The sequence below is a fragment of the Rousettus aegyptiacus genome, unplaced genomic scaffold (assembly GCF_014176215.1).
Source record: "Rousettus aegyptiacus isolate mRouAeg1 unplaced genomic scaffold, mRouAeg1.p scaffold_m13_p_12, whole genome shotgun sequence".
Taxonomy (NCBI): domain Eukaryota; kingdom Metazoa; phylum Chordata; class Mammalia; order Chiroptera; family Pteropodidae; genus Rousettus; species Rousettus aegyptiacus.
The window spans coordinates 39,826,763-39,842,331 of NW_023416287.1; the positions used below are offsets into that span (position 1 = coordinate 39,826,763).

The 15,569-nt window shown below is 50.5% G+C and overlaps 1 protein-coding gene across 4 annotated transcripts in view; it reads left to right on the forward strand.

The window, feature by feature from the left end:
• Positions 1–7,859: 7,859 nt before the first annotated feature.
• Positions 7,860–15,569, forward strand: part of CHST13 (carbohydrate sulfotransferase 13) — a 29,213-nt gene continuing 21,503 nt past the window's right edge. The window contains exons 1-2 of one of the 4 annotated variants that reach the window (XM_016160519.2): positions 7,860–8,203; positions 8,537–8,660. Coding sequence is in view for 1 of the 4 variants with exons in the window: in XM_016160518.2 (XP_016016004.1) it covers positions 8,107–8,203 (97 nt within the window). In the remaining 3 variants the exon portion in view is untranslated. Of the gene's footprint in view, positions 8,204–8,385; positions 8,661–9,235; positions 9,320–15,569 lie in introns of those variants that run through there. The other 3 variants (XM_016160518.2, XM_016160520.2, XM_016160521.2) reach the window with 3 other exon arrangements.

Sequence of the window (15,569 nt, forward strand, 5' to 3'; positions counted from 1 at the left end):
AACCTGCTATAAATGACAAACACAGGCAAAGCTAAGGCGGCCGCTCTTCGGCTCCCACGTGCCTTCTTTTCAGCACAAGACACTGTAAAGGCTGCTTACCAGCTCATAACTATAAGGGATGCGAAGGTGGCAAAGCCCTTTGGGCCCTCTTGGTCAAAGGTCAAGGCACTGGTGCCCAGCAGAGAGGTGACCCAGGGGGAGAAAACATGAACCTCTGCTGTTACTTAGCTAAGCTGGGCCAGACAGGGGAGCAAGAGGTGGCAGAGAGCCCCGCCCCTACCTTCCCAGCCTCCCTCTCCTCCCAGCACCCTTCCCCAGCGCAAGCTCCGCCCAGCCCTCCCACTGCTCCGCCCCTATGATTTCCCAGCGCCCCCCAGCGCACAGTTCCCCCTTTATGGGAGGAGCTTGGTGGAAAGTCTAGGGGGCCCTCGCCAAAGGGTCGCAGTCTTTAATCTGGGGTGGGGCGGTGAGATTCCTCTCTTAGTCTTTGCGCATATTAATATTTTCTACTTTCCCCACACCATTCTTGAAATGCTTGAGTAATTCTGCGTAAAGAAAAAGTACGAGAAAACTTTACATAACCATGTGCTTTATTTTATCGGGTCTCCTCCGACACCCTGTGGTGTAATTATTTACATTGTCAGTTTGCAGAAGAGACAAGTGGAAGCTCCCAGAAGGTCAGCGACTTGCCTGAGGTGTTGGCTGGAGGGGTTGTGGGTGATCATGTGGGGGTGCCTCGCCTAAGAGCCAGCTCTCACTGACTCCCCGGTGCCCTCACTAGGGTTCTAGCTATGCAGCTGCAAACTCACTGGAAGATTGGGGGGGGGGGAGGAGAGGGTATTTCTCCCAAAAACAAAAACAAGAGCTGACCCATCACAGTGTAGAACTTTAAAGGCATGTGTGAGTCTGGGCCAAAAAGGTATATATTCTGCTGCTATACATTTGGGGCATTTCACACTGGGAACTCCTGAGACCTCTGGCCTCAGCACCTGCAGAGAGAGCAGGAAATAGGGGAGATCCACCTAGGACCATCCCGAGGACAAAAGGTCCCAGCAGGAATGGGTTCCAACTTCTTACCTGTTTCTTTGCAAAGCTGAGACCAGAGGTCCTGACTGGGGCATAGGGCACCCCAGCCTAGCATCCCTGGTTCTCTGGGAGAGGCTGCAGGGGCAGGCCAGAGTACCGTGCCCAGAGGCTGGACATGTCTGGCTGAGACTGAGGCAGAGGCTGGCTCTGGGGAGAGGCCAGGAAGTGGCTGGGCACTTAAGGTCCAGCAGGGAGGGAACCTTCAGCCCCAGGGCCACCTCCTCCAGCCCCTCATTGGGCCCAGGGCCTGCAGAATGAACTGTGTGTAGGTCATAGGGTCACTGGCCTTTAGGCTGGCTGCCTGCAGTGTTGACTTGGTGGGGGGCAGTGTTCTGGGGAGAAGTAAGGTTCGTAGGGGGTAGATGACTATGTGGGTGTTCATTTGTCCTGTTAGTGGGCTTGAGGGGTTGTGATTTTAGGGTGTGACTTTGGGGAGCTGGTGGAACTCTAATGTTGGGGTTTATTCTGGCAGTCACACCAGGGAGGCAAGTTGGGGTTTGTGTCTTGATGATGGGGTGCCATACAATATTGAACCTGGAGCAGAAAGCAAGCAGTACCTGTACCTTTTGTACCACTTCTCCCTACCGCTTGTGTGTGTGTGTTTGGGTGGGGGAGGGGGGGTAGGGGCTGACAAAAGTGGCAGGAACCCACCCAGCAGCAGGTGTATCCTCCTCAGCTCCTATTATGGTGCACACTGTTTAATTCCTTTTCCAAAGCTCTGTGTGAAGGGCATGCCTGGAGATAGCCCTCAACCCGAATCCCATTAACAACTCTGAGAGAAAGTACTCCTCATTATCCCTGTGCTATGAATAAGGAAACTGAGGCCCAGGTCTCACTCACAAGGCAAAGAAGTGACTGCAGTCAAATCTCAGGGGTCCTGAGGAAGCAGCACACCTGAGTATGAACCCAGCTCAGCTCCTAACGGGCTCTGTGGCCTTAGGCCCTGTCCCAGTCTATGCAAATGGACAGTAATTAACCAATAAGGCTGCAGAAGGCACAGTTTGGTTCTGTAAGCACCCAGCACAGGGCCTGCACCAGAAAGGTGAAAGGAACAGCTAACACCCTCTGATTGCGCTTACTCTTCTGAGCACACCAAGTGAGCCAGTTCACTTATCCTCTCATAGCCTGTAGATTTCACCGTCCCAGTTTATGGATGTGGAAACCGAGGTCTAGAGAGGTGATGAGATTGGCCAAAGCCACACAGCTAGTCATGGGTTAAGCTGGAATGTGAACCCTCGGAACTTAGAGGTCCAGCTATAGCCGCTCCTGGACGCTCTTGCTCTCTGGCTGGCATAGTAAGTGTGCTGTTTTGGGGGTGCCCCCAGCAGAGAGGCTGCTTCGAAGGGCAAAAGGAGAGCAAGCAGAAATGTATTCTTCTTTTCTTTCCAGAACTCATCCATTCACTCTATCTTCTGAACAGGATTGACTGAGAACCTTCCTGTGGCAGGCACTGGAGCTGTTCCTGGAAGCAGCAGTCCTTGTTACAGACACTGCCTCCCACCCCACGCCTCAGAGCATGCACTGCACACAGCTTCGACTGTCAGTGGCAAGCACCTGCAGCTCTCTGCTAAAGGGCTGCTTCTGGTGACCTAGTGCCTGCTCGTCCAGCTCAGAGGCAGGCTGGGAGGGCTGGAGAAGCGACAGTCCCTAACCCGCTGCCCTGGAAGCAGCCCTCAGCCAGCAACAGGGGACGGGGTTTGGTGGGGCCAGTTTCCTTGGGTGTGTTTAGATGGGTGGGTAATAACTCTGGGGAGCGTTCTGCACTGTCTCCGGTCTCCCAGCAGGACTGGGCTAAGTTGCCCACTCACCTTGGCCTGCAGTCCACAACCTTGGCTGGTGGCTCTCCTTCCCCTGCCCAACTGTCCGTTCCCTGACCAGACAGCCTTTAACAAACTAGCTGTTACTGAAACCTTCCCTCAGGGCTTGCTTCTGGGGGAGGCCTCTTTATCTGATGGCTCAAGAGAAGCCAGAAATCTAACAGTTATTGTGAAATCTCCTGACTTTTAAATGTTTGCAACCAATTTTTAAAATTTTTAAAAATATTCTGTTAACAAGATGAGTGTATTGTATCCATGCCAATTTCCTGTTGTGATATTGTACTATAGTCTGCAAGAGGTTATCACTGGGGGAACAGGGCACGTGGGATCTCTCTCTATTATTTCTTACAACTGCATGCGAATCTATAAGTATTCCAAAATAAATAGTTTAATTTAAAAAAATTGTATGAGCTATTTAAAAGAATGAGGATTGCACAGATGTTAAATATGGCAGACTGATAAGTTCAAACCCTGTCTATACCACTCACTAGCCTGTGTGTCCTTGGGTAAGTTACTTAGCCTCTCTATACCTTGTTTTCTCATCTGTAAACTGAAAGCAATAACAGTAATATAGGGAGGAGATAAATGATATAAAATGTTAAATCAAGCTATATTCGGAGACTGCAATATGCTGATAAGCCCTATAGCCAGACCACTAGGAAACCTGCAGAACAAAGGAAGATTACTGCTGGGATTGCTAACAAAGCATTTCTCTACATCGTGAAGGGAAAACAGGAAAACTGAGTCTTTAAGTTGCACACTACACAAAATAAAATCATTCTTTCCCTACGGCTAAAAACATGGGGAACCTATGGATCAAAAGCTGGAAACTGCCAGCAGGCCTTTCATGCTATATATTCTTATCTTTTCATGCTATATACTCTTATCCTTTAGTACTGTTTGTCTGCATCAAAGGAAAATGGGTAAACAAAGTCTTTAAACTATAATTCTCAGAAACTAAAGAATGAGATATAAAACAGTGTCTTTTTCTCAGTTTCTGTCTTTTTCTCTCCATCCCTCTCAGTGTCTTTTCTTGGTCTTTCTCAATGTTTTTCTATCTGTCCCTCCTACTGTCTCTGTCCCTCTCTCTATTTGTCCCTCTGGGTCTCTCTCAGGCTCTCTCTCACTCTCTGCCTCTGAGAGGAGACCATGCTCTGTTTATGGAGTATTACTCCTTCTCTAATAACCTTTTCGACTCTGACTCTGGCATGCATTTGAATTCTTTCTTGTGCTCAAAGAACCATCTCTCTTGGTACAGGCCCCCTCTGAGAAAATTAGCCCTGTCCTGCATCAACAATACCTACTGTTAGTAGCTAGTCAGACATGAGCAACAGGGGACAAAGGAATGGAGTCTCAGCCCAGACAGGGCCCAAAGAAGACCCATTGGTAATTAAAGAATCCCTCCTGCATTCCAGGAGACAAAGGACCCGAGGGTCATAACCTATAGCTGGTTTAATCCAGCCACAAATGCTTGTGCAGAAGGAACTACCCTAACTTACCCACAACTTCAGCCTCATTATACCATCATTATAATACCATGTTTATCCCTGTAAGTTCATGAATCTAATTATAACAGACTGAATTCTGGGTAAGCACATGTGCGTTGGGCAGAGTTATATAGCAGCCAAGTGTCAATCAAAATGATCTCATGTGGTCTAGGGCCATACCACCCTGAACAAGCCCAATCCAACCTGATTGTAGAAGCTAAGCAGGTCTGGTTAGTACTTGGATGGGAGACCATCTAGGAAGACCAGATGCTGTAGGTGTAAAAAAAATAAAAAAATAAAAAAATAAAGGTTTGTAAACTGACAAGGTCCTTGCAATCTGTGTGTGTGTGGGGGGGGGGCGGGGGGTCAACCAAGGGTTGCCTTGACTAAAAAAAAAAAAAAGATCTTATGTGCCAATCACCTAGAAAAGCCTTCGTAATCACTCATTGCAGCCCTAATATAATACAGACCACCCCCTTCCTTGGGGTCATAGCCCTCTCTTTCCTTACTGTAACCCGCTCCCCATGGTATGCATATCCTCGTTTCCAAGCGGTTAGCCAGTTTAAGTGTGACCTGTTTTCTATCTCAAAACATGCCTTGAATAAATCTTACTTCTCATAATTGTCTCTGATTGGAAATTTAGTTCTTCGTCAGTGATAAGAATCGAGACTTGTGTGTTACCAGAACCCCGATGGCTGTAACGATAATACTACCTCATGGTGTGTCTGAGGATTAAATGAGATAATGCATGAGAAGGTCTTAGAATAGTGCCTGGCACAGAATAAGCACCAGATGAGAATAAGATATTGTTATTTTTCTAATTGTTGCTGCTATTGAAAAAGTGAGGAACAGAGTAATGTATGTATGGTACAAAATACAAAGAAAAATTACATATATGTGAAATTATATATGTGTGCATATATGTATAAAGTATATATACAAAGTATATATATATGTATGTATATATATATATATATATATATATATATGAACTTATCTCTGAGGGATACATAGGAACTGTGGAGAGATGGGTAGAGAAGAAAACTTTCACTGTGAAACTGGTGTTTTCAACATTGTCAACGTACTGAATGCCCCTGACTTGTACACTTTAAAGCGATTAATTTTATGTTATGTGAATATCATATCAATTTTTAAAACTGGTGTTTTAAAAAATTTTGATCCTTAGATAAACCAAATAAATCAAATCTTAAAACTAGTAAGGAATGAAAAAAGGCAGGCAAGCACTCCAAGCCGAACCCAGATCCCCAGGACTCCAGGTTGCTCAGATTCCCATTGAGTTCCAGTGTGAGAGGGAGCCTCCAGGGAAAGCCAGCCCAGGCCACCCTCCTTATAACCAGTGCCAGCTGCCATTGGACACAGCAGCGTGAGACCCCCAGTGGGAAGCACTCAACTGATCCCCTTCCCCAAACCCTGGCCCACAAAATGGTGAACAAAATGGAAATAGTTGTTTTAAGCTGCTAAATTTTAGGGCAATTCATTACTCAGCAACAGCAACTGGATCACTGCCTCAGGGCTTCCACAAGGGCCCTTTCTCTGCCTGGAAAGCTCATTCTCCCCCCAACCCCATACTTACTTGGTCTTCCTCACCTGATCCACATCTCTGTTCAATATCACCTCCTCCCTGAGACCTGCTCCTACCATCCTATGTGTGCAATATACACATCTCCCATCCCTTTATTCTGCTTTATTTCCTTCATAGCATCATTTGCCACCTGTCATGATTTTATGTATTTATTCCTACTTTCTATGCCCTCCCTCATCTATAATAAAAACTCCATATGAGCAGAGAGAGTATCTGTCTTGTTCTCTCCACTGGAGCCTCAGCACAGAGTAGATATTCAGTCTTTGTCAAATGAATGAATAAATGAATGAATGCACGAGCCTCTGTGCGGGGGCAGAGTGTGCAGAGGGCGTCTTCTCAGGCAAGCTGTGGAGGTCCTGGGCCTCTGACCAGGCATATTCACCTCCCTATCCCAAGGCTCCGCCATTGGCCTCCAGGGACTGGGTTTCCAGGGGCTTTTCTGGACAGTAATGGTCTGAGATGTGGTTGTCAACTTGGGCCACGAGATGACAGCCCAGGAGGCCAAGACTCCTGCTCTAAGAACTCCAGGGGCTGAATCTCCTTACAAATAATGCCAACCTGGGGGAGGCTCAGGGGCTGGCTGGGAGTGTGGATGACCCGGAATCCCTGGATCCTGGGTCCAGAGAAGCAGCAGCCCTGACTGCATGCCAGTCTAAGGGTGAACTAGATGATTCCCAAGGCTCTTTGTCCAGGAGAGCCATAATAAGGAGCTACTGATTTTATCTTAGAGCTGAGTATCCTACCTCTCTGCTTTTAGAGACCTATCATTACCATTTGGAGCCATATCTTTTAACCAGAAGAACTATTATTTACTTGATATGCTTCCTTAAATAGACGTTTAAAACAAATGTAATAGGAAAGAATTTTCATATCACCACTGTAACAGAAACCAGAGTCACTTGCCAGAAACAGGTAGTAACTGTAATAGTTAATAATCGCTAACATCAAGAACTCAGGTGGCACTCACTGAATGCCAGATACTATCCCAAACATGTTCTGTATTTTGTTTAGTCCTAACAAGATAATGAGATGTGTCCTACTCCTATCCCATTGTACAGGGAACTGGGGCACAGAGAGGTTAAGTGACCTTCCTGATCTCACACAGCTGGTAAGTGGCACCAGCAGGGTTTGGCATCACTAGATTTTTCGAGACCTGTTAAAAAGTCGAAGTTTATTGCAGCAGCCTTTCCCCCACGCACTACTAAGTGTTGCCTAAGTGAACATGTGCACACCTGTGCACACAGCACCAGCTGCACCCCCTGGTTCCTTGCTAGCCTGCCCTTTGGGCAGCAAGATCCTGGGGTCAGTGCTTGTCTCCTCACCCAATGGGGCTAGCTGGATGAGTTTATCTTTCCAAGGCAGGACTTTACACTCATCCCGTCAACACACAGGAGCCCTCAGCGAGTTCTGAGTACTTACCTGGAGTCTAGAGCAGTTGTGGGTGACCGGGTGACGCACAACAGTTCTGATGCCCAGGGCAGACATAAACTGAGACCCCCACCTATCCTTCCTGAGTCTGGCTGTGACTTGCATAAGCCGGGATTCAGGCAAGACCTGGAGACACTTGTGGAAAACAAGGCTATTGGGAGGCCTTGGAGGAAGAAAGGGACACTCTTAAGCCTGATCCTGGGGAGGGGATCTCTAGCGGAGTCATACACAGCCCTTTGGCCCCTGACTTATAAGGAAGCAAAAAGGCTACAGGACACTGCCGCCGCTAACTGCCAGCTGGCCACTGTGACACGTCTTGGCCTTGGGTAGAGTATGGCAACCGGGGCAAACTGAAGGAGGAGGAGCCTCTACGGCGACAAGGCCCCCTCCACCCAGGCTCCACCCTTCTCCCCCTGGACCTCTGCCGGGCTTGATCGGGTTGAGGTCATGGAGACTGCAAGTGGCCAGCCGACTCGCCCTCGCCCACCTCCTCAGTCCCCAGAGGCCGACTACACGTCCCGGCTCACCCCGCGACCCTCGCGAACAGGGCCCCCATACACCCCCGCTGCGCGCCTTGGTACGCGCCGCCAGACAGGCTGAGGCGGGTCCTGGGGCGGGTACCCCGCCAGAGCCAGCGCCACCGCCCCGCGGGACACTGGACTGCATCCTTGCGCGTGGGCACAGCATGGGGAGACACTGCTGGCGCCGGCGAGTGCTGGCGGCCGCATGTCTGGGTGCCGCGCTCCTGCTCTTGGGTGCCGCGCCCCGCGCCCTAAGCCCAGGTGAGTGCCCGCTGGGCTAGGGGCTGCCGCTCCGGTGGTCGGACCCATAGACTGGGAGGGGCACTTCCACTCTGCTCCTGGGCTGGCGGGTAGAAATGCTCTTGACAGTCCGCCTATGGCCCAGCTCCCCAAAGGGTCTTGCCCCGCTCTGGAGTTGATTTCTCAGCTGCTGGGAATGGGGACCATTCGGGTCTCACAGCCTGTGCCTGGAGACCCAGGTCAACAGTGGCGGGTGGTGGAGGGCGTTTGGCCCACTCAGGAAGGCAAGCCTTCTTTATTTCCCCCTAGTCCCCTTAGCACCGAATGCCCTTACCAGGTATCTCTATGTGACAGGTGCTGCTGCCAGGAGCGCCCTGCTCTGCCCTGAAGTTCACACCAGCAAGGATTTGGGGCTCCTTTGCATCTAACTCATGGTCTGGTAGGGGAAACTGAGGTAGCCAGTGAGAACTCCCACCAGGTGTGTGCTGAAACTTCACTCACATCATCTCCTCAAACCCTGCTACCAGCCCATTTCGGGAAAGAGGAAACAGGCTAGAGAGGTGGAGGGATGGGTGTGGATGGCAAACGTGCTTGCGGGATAGTCTGCCTAAGGCTTGAGGTGCCCCAGTCATTAGCCTATCCTTCTGACCTCTGGCTGTGTGCCTTTCCAGATGTGAGTGTGTGTGTTTGCGGGGTAGGGAGATCTGCACTCTTCTTCCCACCTTGCGTGAGCTCTGTGAGAATCCTTGGAGTCCCTCTTTCGGAGCCTCACAGACAGAGAGTAAGTAACTTCATCCTAGGGTGGACAGGGATTGCGGAGCAGTGGGGTTGGGGTGGCCCAAAAGATGAGGCTGAAGAGACTGTTTTCAGGGGAGCACTTACTCGTGGAGAGGTCTGGCTGGGCCTAGGCCGATGGTAGTAAGGTCATTCCATAGCTTTACCTTCTGGGTGACCTATTCCCTCCCTTCTCAGGGCCTCAGTACTCACATCTATAAAATGGAGTGCTCAAGTTCCTCCTTATAGAGCTTCTGGTGAGGTAAATGAGTTAGCACAAGGGTCCCCAACACCCAGACTGCGGACCAGTACCAGTCCATGGCCTATTAGGAACCAGGACACACAGCAGGAGGTGAGCAGCAGGTGAGCAAGCAAAGCTTCATCTCTATTTGCCGCCACTCCCCAGAGCTAGCATCACTGCCTCAGCTCCACTTCAGATCACCAGGCCTTAGATTCTCATAGGAGCCCTAGCCCCTGGTGCTAAAAAGGTTAGGGGCCACTGAGTTAGTACACAGACAGTGCCTGATCCCTAGCCTGGAAACATCTCTCCTCCTCTACCCAGATTTGAGAGAAGAGAAGAACCAAGGAACCGGACTCCTGTGTTTTGTTCCTTCTGACCTCCCTCTCCTGGGAGAGCAGATGTTAGAGAGGTGGCTCACATTCTCCCTTCCTGCCTTTGTCCAGGCTGTGCCCCCTACCTGGACTGTCCTGCTACTTGAATACCCTTGGCCATGATCCTCTTACCCAACATCTGGCCTCACCGTTTCTGGCCCGGAAGACCCTTCTTGACCCCTGCTTCCATAGCCCCTAGACTGGAATAGACTTTTTTTCTGTCCTCCTACCTCTCAACATCCTTCTCTGCTCCTACTAGACCCTCAGACCTTTCTCCATGGCCTGTTTCCAGCCATCACAGTTTTGAGAGTAACTTTGGATGAGCAAGAGTTAATCAAACCAACCTACCAAACCTACCCTGTTGGCTATTCTCCCTTCCAAGCCAAGAGCTAAAGCCATGGGCTTAAAAGCCAGTGAGGGTCTGCTAAGGAGAGCCTGTGGGCTCATGGCAGACTAGGAGAAGAGACATCTGGGTGGAAAGGGCTTCTCCTGCTGGAGGTGGATACTGCTGTCCAGGGTCTTTGGAAATGGCCTCAATAGGGCCTTCGGCATCTCTGAGTGTGTCCCAGCAGCATGGCCCAAGGAGATAAAGGGTATAGTTTGTGGCCTCTAAGGGCCAACCCCAAGAAGGAATTTTAGCCCTTTATTCCAGGCAGGCGAGTCTGGCACTGTCTCTCCTTCTCCAAAGGAGAAGGTGTTACCAAAATTGGCATGGGACTCCTGTAGGGCTGCCAGCTCAGGCCTGGGGCTCCTGCTGCTCCTTTACCAGTGTGTAGGCGGTTCTGGAACAGCCCACCCCAGCACTCCTCAGCCCCCAGGACTCCACCATCAATGCTAACCTAGTGCTCTCACAGATCTTATATTTTTTGTACTAAAAGCCTTCATCTTCAGCCTGCATCATCTGTCTGAGAGGCATACCCAGGGAGCACCGCCATGCTGCTATATTAGATCTCCCACCTCTGGTCCTCAGGGCTTTGTTGGGGGTACTGGAGCCCACGACAACACCCACCCCCACCCAGTTCTGACCCTCTATCCCCTTCCTAGCTTCTTAGGGCTTGAGCATCTTTCCTAATGTTGCCAGTCATGAGTGTTTCTCTCCAGCCAGACTGGGCCTCTGTCTACTTCCAGGGAACCTTGGAGTTGAGGGCAGAGAATGGAGGGTGTAGAAAGAGGTTGGAGGGAGGAGAGACTTGTTCTCATGAGAATCCACCACCTCCGCAGCTGGATCACTGCCCTCCCTCTCCTCCAGGCCATGTACCTTCTCTTAGAGCCCAGTGCTTCCTGTCTGAAGTCCAAGGGTAATGTGTGTTAATAGAGACCTTATCCCACAGCATCCTTCCTGAAGAGTCTCCAAGGGGAAGGAACCTCAGATGGGGACTCTGGCTCTCTCTCCTAACCATCCTCCGTCTCCCTCTCTACGCTTTAACTCTTCTGGCACCCCAGCACCTAGGGACCCAGTCCATATAGACAACTGTGGGCCGAGCACAAGGGCCATTATGGTCACAGCGCCTTTGCAGTCATGCAGTATTGTGACCCTATAGTCATCCAACATCTATAATGAAATAGCAGTATTTTTGTCCTGTGCAGAATAAACGCAGAAATGCCCAAAGACTACTGAGAGTCAGGGCGCCAGAGCTGAGGAGGGTGGGTGAGGACTGAGACTGGCCTGGCTTTGAAGCTGAGTAGGACCCCTTGAGGACTCAGTGTCCTCCCTTCAGTGCAGAGGTCAGGGCCCGTTTGGAGGTAGCCTAAGGAAGCCTTAGCAGGCAGCTTGCCCTGTGTCTGCTGCCTCCCACTCAGCCTCCTGCAGGGCTCAGCGCATAAGCTCTCCCTCAATGTCCTTGCTTAGGGCTCCCCCAGTGCCCTACTCTACATGCCCTGACTCCTTCCCCAGTCCTGGCCCCTGGTCCCTCACAGGCAAGAGAGGAATCAGAGACTGGGAGCCACCAGAGGATGATGTCTCAGGCCCACTTAAGCCAGATGTGGCTGCCTTCAGGCATGGATGGATCCAGGGTCTCAAACCATGTTTATGCTTCAGCCCTAGGTTTGACTTTTCTCCATGGTGGTTTCACTCTTAGTTCCCTTAGCTAAAACAGAGGGCTTTTTTTTTTTTTTTTTTTTTTTTTTTTTTTTTTACCAACAGTTCCAGTCAGAGTCCCAAAGATGTACCTCATTGGCCTGGGTTGGGTCGCATGATGCCCACTGTGGAAACAATTGCTGTGACAGAAAGGGATGGAATGGTCTGAATGGCCAGGCCTGGTCACGTGCCTATCCTAGCAGCTGCAGGAGGAGGGCAGCTTATTAAAACCACAGAGACTGAATGTAAACAGGTTTGCTCCTGAAGGGAAATAGGTAGACTAGCAAAAGGAAGGGGAGAGGCTGCTGGGAACCAAATCAATAGATGCTCACAATTCTGCTGTCCATTCTCAGGTACTCTGAGAGTGTCCAGAGCTCAGAGGTAGTTTCCAGGCCTCCAGAGAGTACTGTGAGATAAGGCATGTTGGCAAGATGGATGGCTTACCAGAGACCAGAAAAAATGAAGTGCTTTGCTCAAGGTCACTCAGCTAGGGAGTGTGGGGCCAGGGTGAATCCTAACCTAAATTCTAAATGCTTATGCTTTCCACTCAACAGGGCAGGAGTGTTTGGGTTGGGCTTTTAAGGCTACATAGGAATTTACCAGGTAGTAAAATGAAGAAAGGGAATTTTGGGCAGAGGGAATGGCATGAAAGTATAGTGCGAAATGGCCTGGTATGTTAAAGGATGTGCTGTGGGTGGAGCTCAGGGTTCATGAGAGAGAGTGGTGGGGTGGAAGCCGGAAAGGTACTATAAATTACCCAGTCATAAGTGGCCTTGAATGGAAGGCTAGGAGCAAAGGTGCTCTCCCTATAGCCATGACGGGTCATCAGTCTTTAAATAAATATTCCTTGACACTAGGTGGGTACAGGGGTTACAAGGAAACAAGATAGTCCCCTTCCTTACAGAGCTGATCTGCCAGGGGAGGAGCCAAACATTAACCGACACATAAATCAGATTATTTTAGCAGCAATAAGTGCCATGAATACATTAAAAGAAGAAACTGGGAAAGACCCCGGTGTGGAAGGAACATTTGAGTTGAGACCTGAACAATGAGAAGTATCTGCCCTAAAATATTAGTTTACTGGAGGAGCGTCCCAGTCAGAAGGAACAATAAGCACAAAGGCCCTGAGGTGGGAATATACCTATATGTTCAGTATGGCTGGAGCTGAGCAGATGAGCTGGGAAGGAACCAGAATTTACTGTTAGCCAATGGGGAGCCATGTAGGTTTTAAGATCACCAAGGTGGAGCTAGTAGAATTAGGAAGCCAGGTGGGGAGACTTCGGTGATCGTCACAGGCAGAGTGGATGGGGCTTGCCCTGGGCTAGCTACTGTGGAGGAAGCAGAAGGGGTAGGCTTCCTGATGGCTTTGGAGGCAGAGCTGACGTGACTATACCCAAGAACAATCTGGTCAGGGAGGCTTCCATTCCACATGGTTTGTGGAGCTCAGTTTGGAGTTTGAATTTTAAATACAAGTGGAGAGATCCCTACTTCTCTCTCAGGGAAAAAAAAAAAAAAAGTCAGAAAGGCAGAATTGCTTTTTATTTGTGAAGGGCTTGTCAATATGTTCCTCCCTCAGCCTGACCACCAGAGGGAACATCCCTGACCCAAGGGCGCACAGGTCACCGCAGAAGGCCTATGTCACCTCGAGGACAACAGCAACAAGGCCCAGGACTCCTGCCTATCTGGTCTTGCAACACTAGCCCAGCTAGAACTTATTAACCAGAAACCGTGTGTCATAATCTTTGCTTACTGGACTAGGACTCACCAGTGTTTCCTCCAAAATGGTAAAGCCTCAAATTGCCCATGCAACTACTTGTACCTTACCCCATTTCAAGAGGTGGCAGAGCTTCTCTTTAGAGGTGGCTATGCAAGGACAATTTATCAGGTTTCTTTGTGTGGCATTTCACCTACTAGCCTGTGGGTGCTATGAGGGTGGGTTATGTATAGGGTGGAGTGGGTGCCTGAGCATCAGGATAAACATGGCCTGCATTAAGGATGCACACATGCTGTAGCCTAGGATCAAATCCTGTTTCTGGCCCTTATTTGCTGTGAGGCTTCAAGCATGTTTCTTTGCTTGATTTTCAGTTTCCCCATCTGTCAAATGGGGATAATAATAGTTTTCTATCTAATAGGAGAAAGCATCAATGTGCACAAGTCACTAAGCATAGTATGAGGTGCCCATTTGCCTAGAATTCTGTGGGCCCAGGTACTTCCTGACTGGCTCTCCAAACCTGGCCAAAGCCCATCCTCCCTTGCTGACTTCCGTGCTCTTCTAAGAGCTTCCTATGCACTCATAAGCAGTGGGCATTGCAGGGTGCTGGACTGGTCCTCATGGTGGCCCACTGGGCTGTGACCACAGCCTGTCTGCAAGGGGCTATATGGTGTCTGTGGCCTGGGCCCCATGGGCATGGGCCCCTGGCTCTCCCAGACTGCCAGACAGCTCATTCCCCATTGCTTCCCTCCCCTTCAAAACCAGCTGGCTTGCTCTGAGCTATTTCAAAAGTCCTGCTGTTTCACTACTGTTGTCTCTCTGGTTCTGTTTTTCTTCCTCCCGGCCTCTCTCACTGTCATCATTTATAGCTCTCTGTCTCTGTCTCTGTCTTTAGCATCTCAGTTCCTCCTACCTTCTCTCCTATTGCCCTCTCCCTCTTCTCTCTCCCCCATCTTTCCATAACCTCCTGCTATTTTTGTTTCCGTGTTGAAAGCAGAACTCTCATGCGGTTTTGCCTGTGGCTGCTCTGGGCTGACTGAGTTCTTCAGCTCAGGCCTGGGCCCCTCCCTGACCACGAGACTGGGGCCTGCCCACTTGGTTCTCCTTGGCCTCTCTGCTCCATTGTGCCATGGGCAGTGGTCCTGGGACCTAGAGCCCCAGTGGAAGGGCTGGGGGTGCAGAGGAAGAGGCCAAGTGGGGCTTGGGGTGATGGCAGTGGAGGTTGGGGGAGGCCTAGGGTAGCCCTCTTTGAGTCATTCCCTACCCTAGAGCCCCAGCCTCCAGCTATCCAGAGTTGGGGGCTGGACCCAGGAATCTTCAAGGCGTTCCCCTCTGACTCCCTAGCCCTATCTGTCCCCCTCCATGGCCAGCCTGCCCGTCCTGCTGGACATAGTTTCCTCCGATCTGTGTGGTGGAGCTGGGTGGGACAGCCCAGGCCAGTCCTGTAATCACTGGCCACATCTACTCTGGGCCTATCTCTGCTGCCTCCTCCCTCTTGACCTCCACTCACTGGCCCCTGAGGGATCCGTTCTTCTGCAGACTGTGGTCTGCCTGGGAAATGATAGGCCTTACACAAGGGTTAGTGTTTCTGGAAGGCTCCAAGTTGTGGGGCCCCGGAGTAGAGACAGGCCTAGGTTTCTTCTCTGTCACTTGGGGTTCTTCCTCCCACAAGCCCTAGTGGACACCAGCCCTTTAAATCCCAGCTGTGTTCCCAAGAGGAGCTCCTCACTGGGTGACCTAGGGCCAGGGGTAACACCTTTTGGAGCCTCCACTTTCTTGTGTGCAAAGGGAAAGAAGGGTCCTCCTCTTTTCAGGGCTGTGAGAAATGCTGTGCTACTGTGGTGCCAGCAGCTCCTGGTGGCTGCCGTCACACTTGATCCAGCAACCTGGGGCCTCTTGCACTTGGAGGGGCCAAACAATATTGTTGCCCTTTGCTGTCAGGGTGCTGGACTGTGGCATTTTCTGATGATAGTGGCATTCCTGGGACATGGCCAACTGCCAAGAAGGCAGCCATGGGTCTCACAGAAATCCCTGGGCCCAAGTTTGGAGACAGAAGTTTCAGTCCTGGAACCACTGATGAACTCCAAGACACAGGCAGACCCTAACGGTCTTACCTTCTTCACACACCCTGGGGACACTGGGATGGGGAAGGGCCCAAGGCTGCCAAGAGTGTGGTGGGGGCCCAGGACAGTGGGTTTCAGGTGCACACAGAG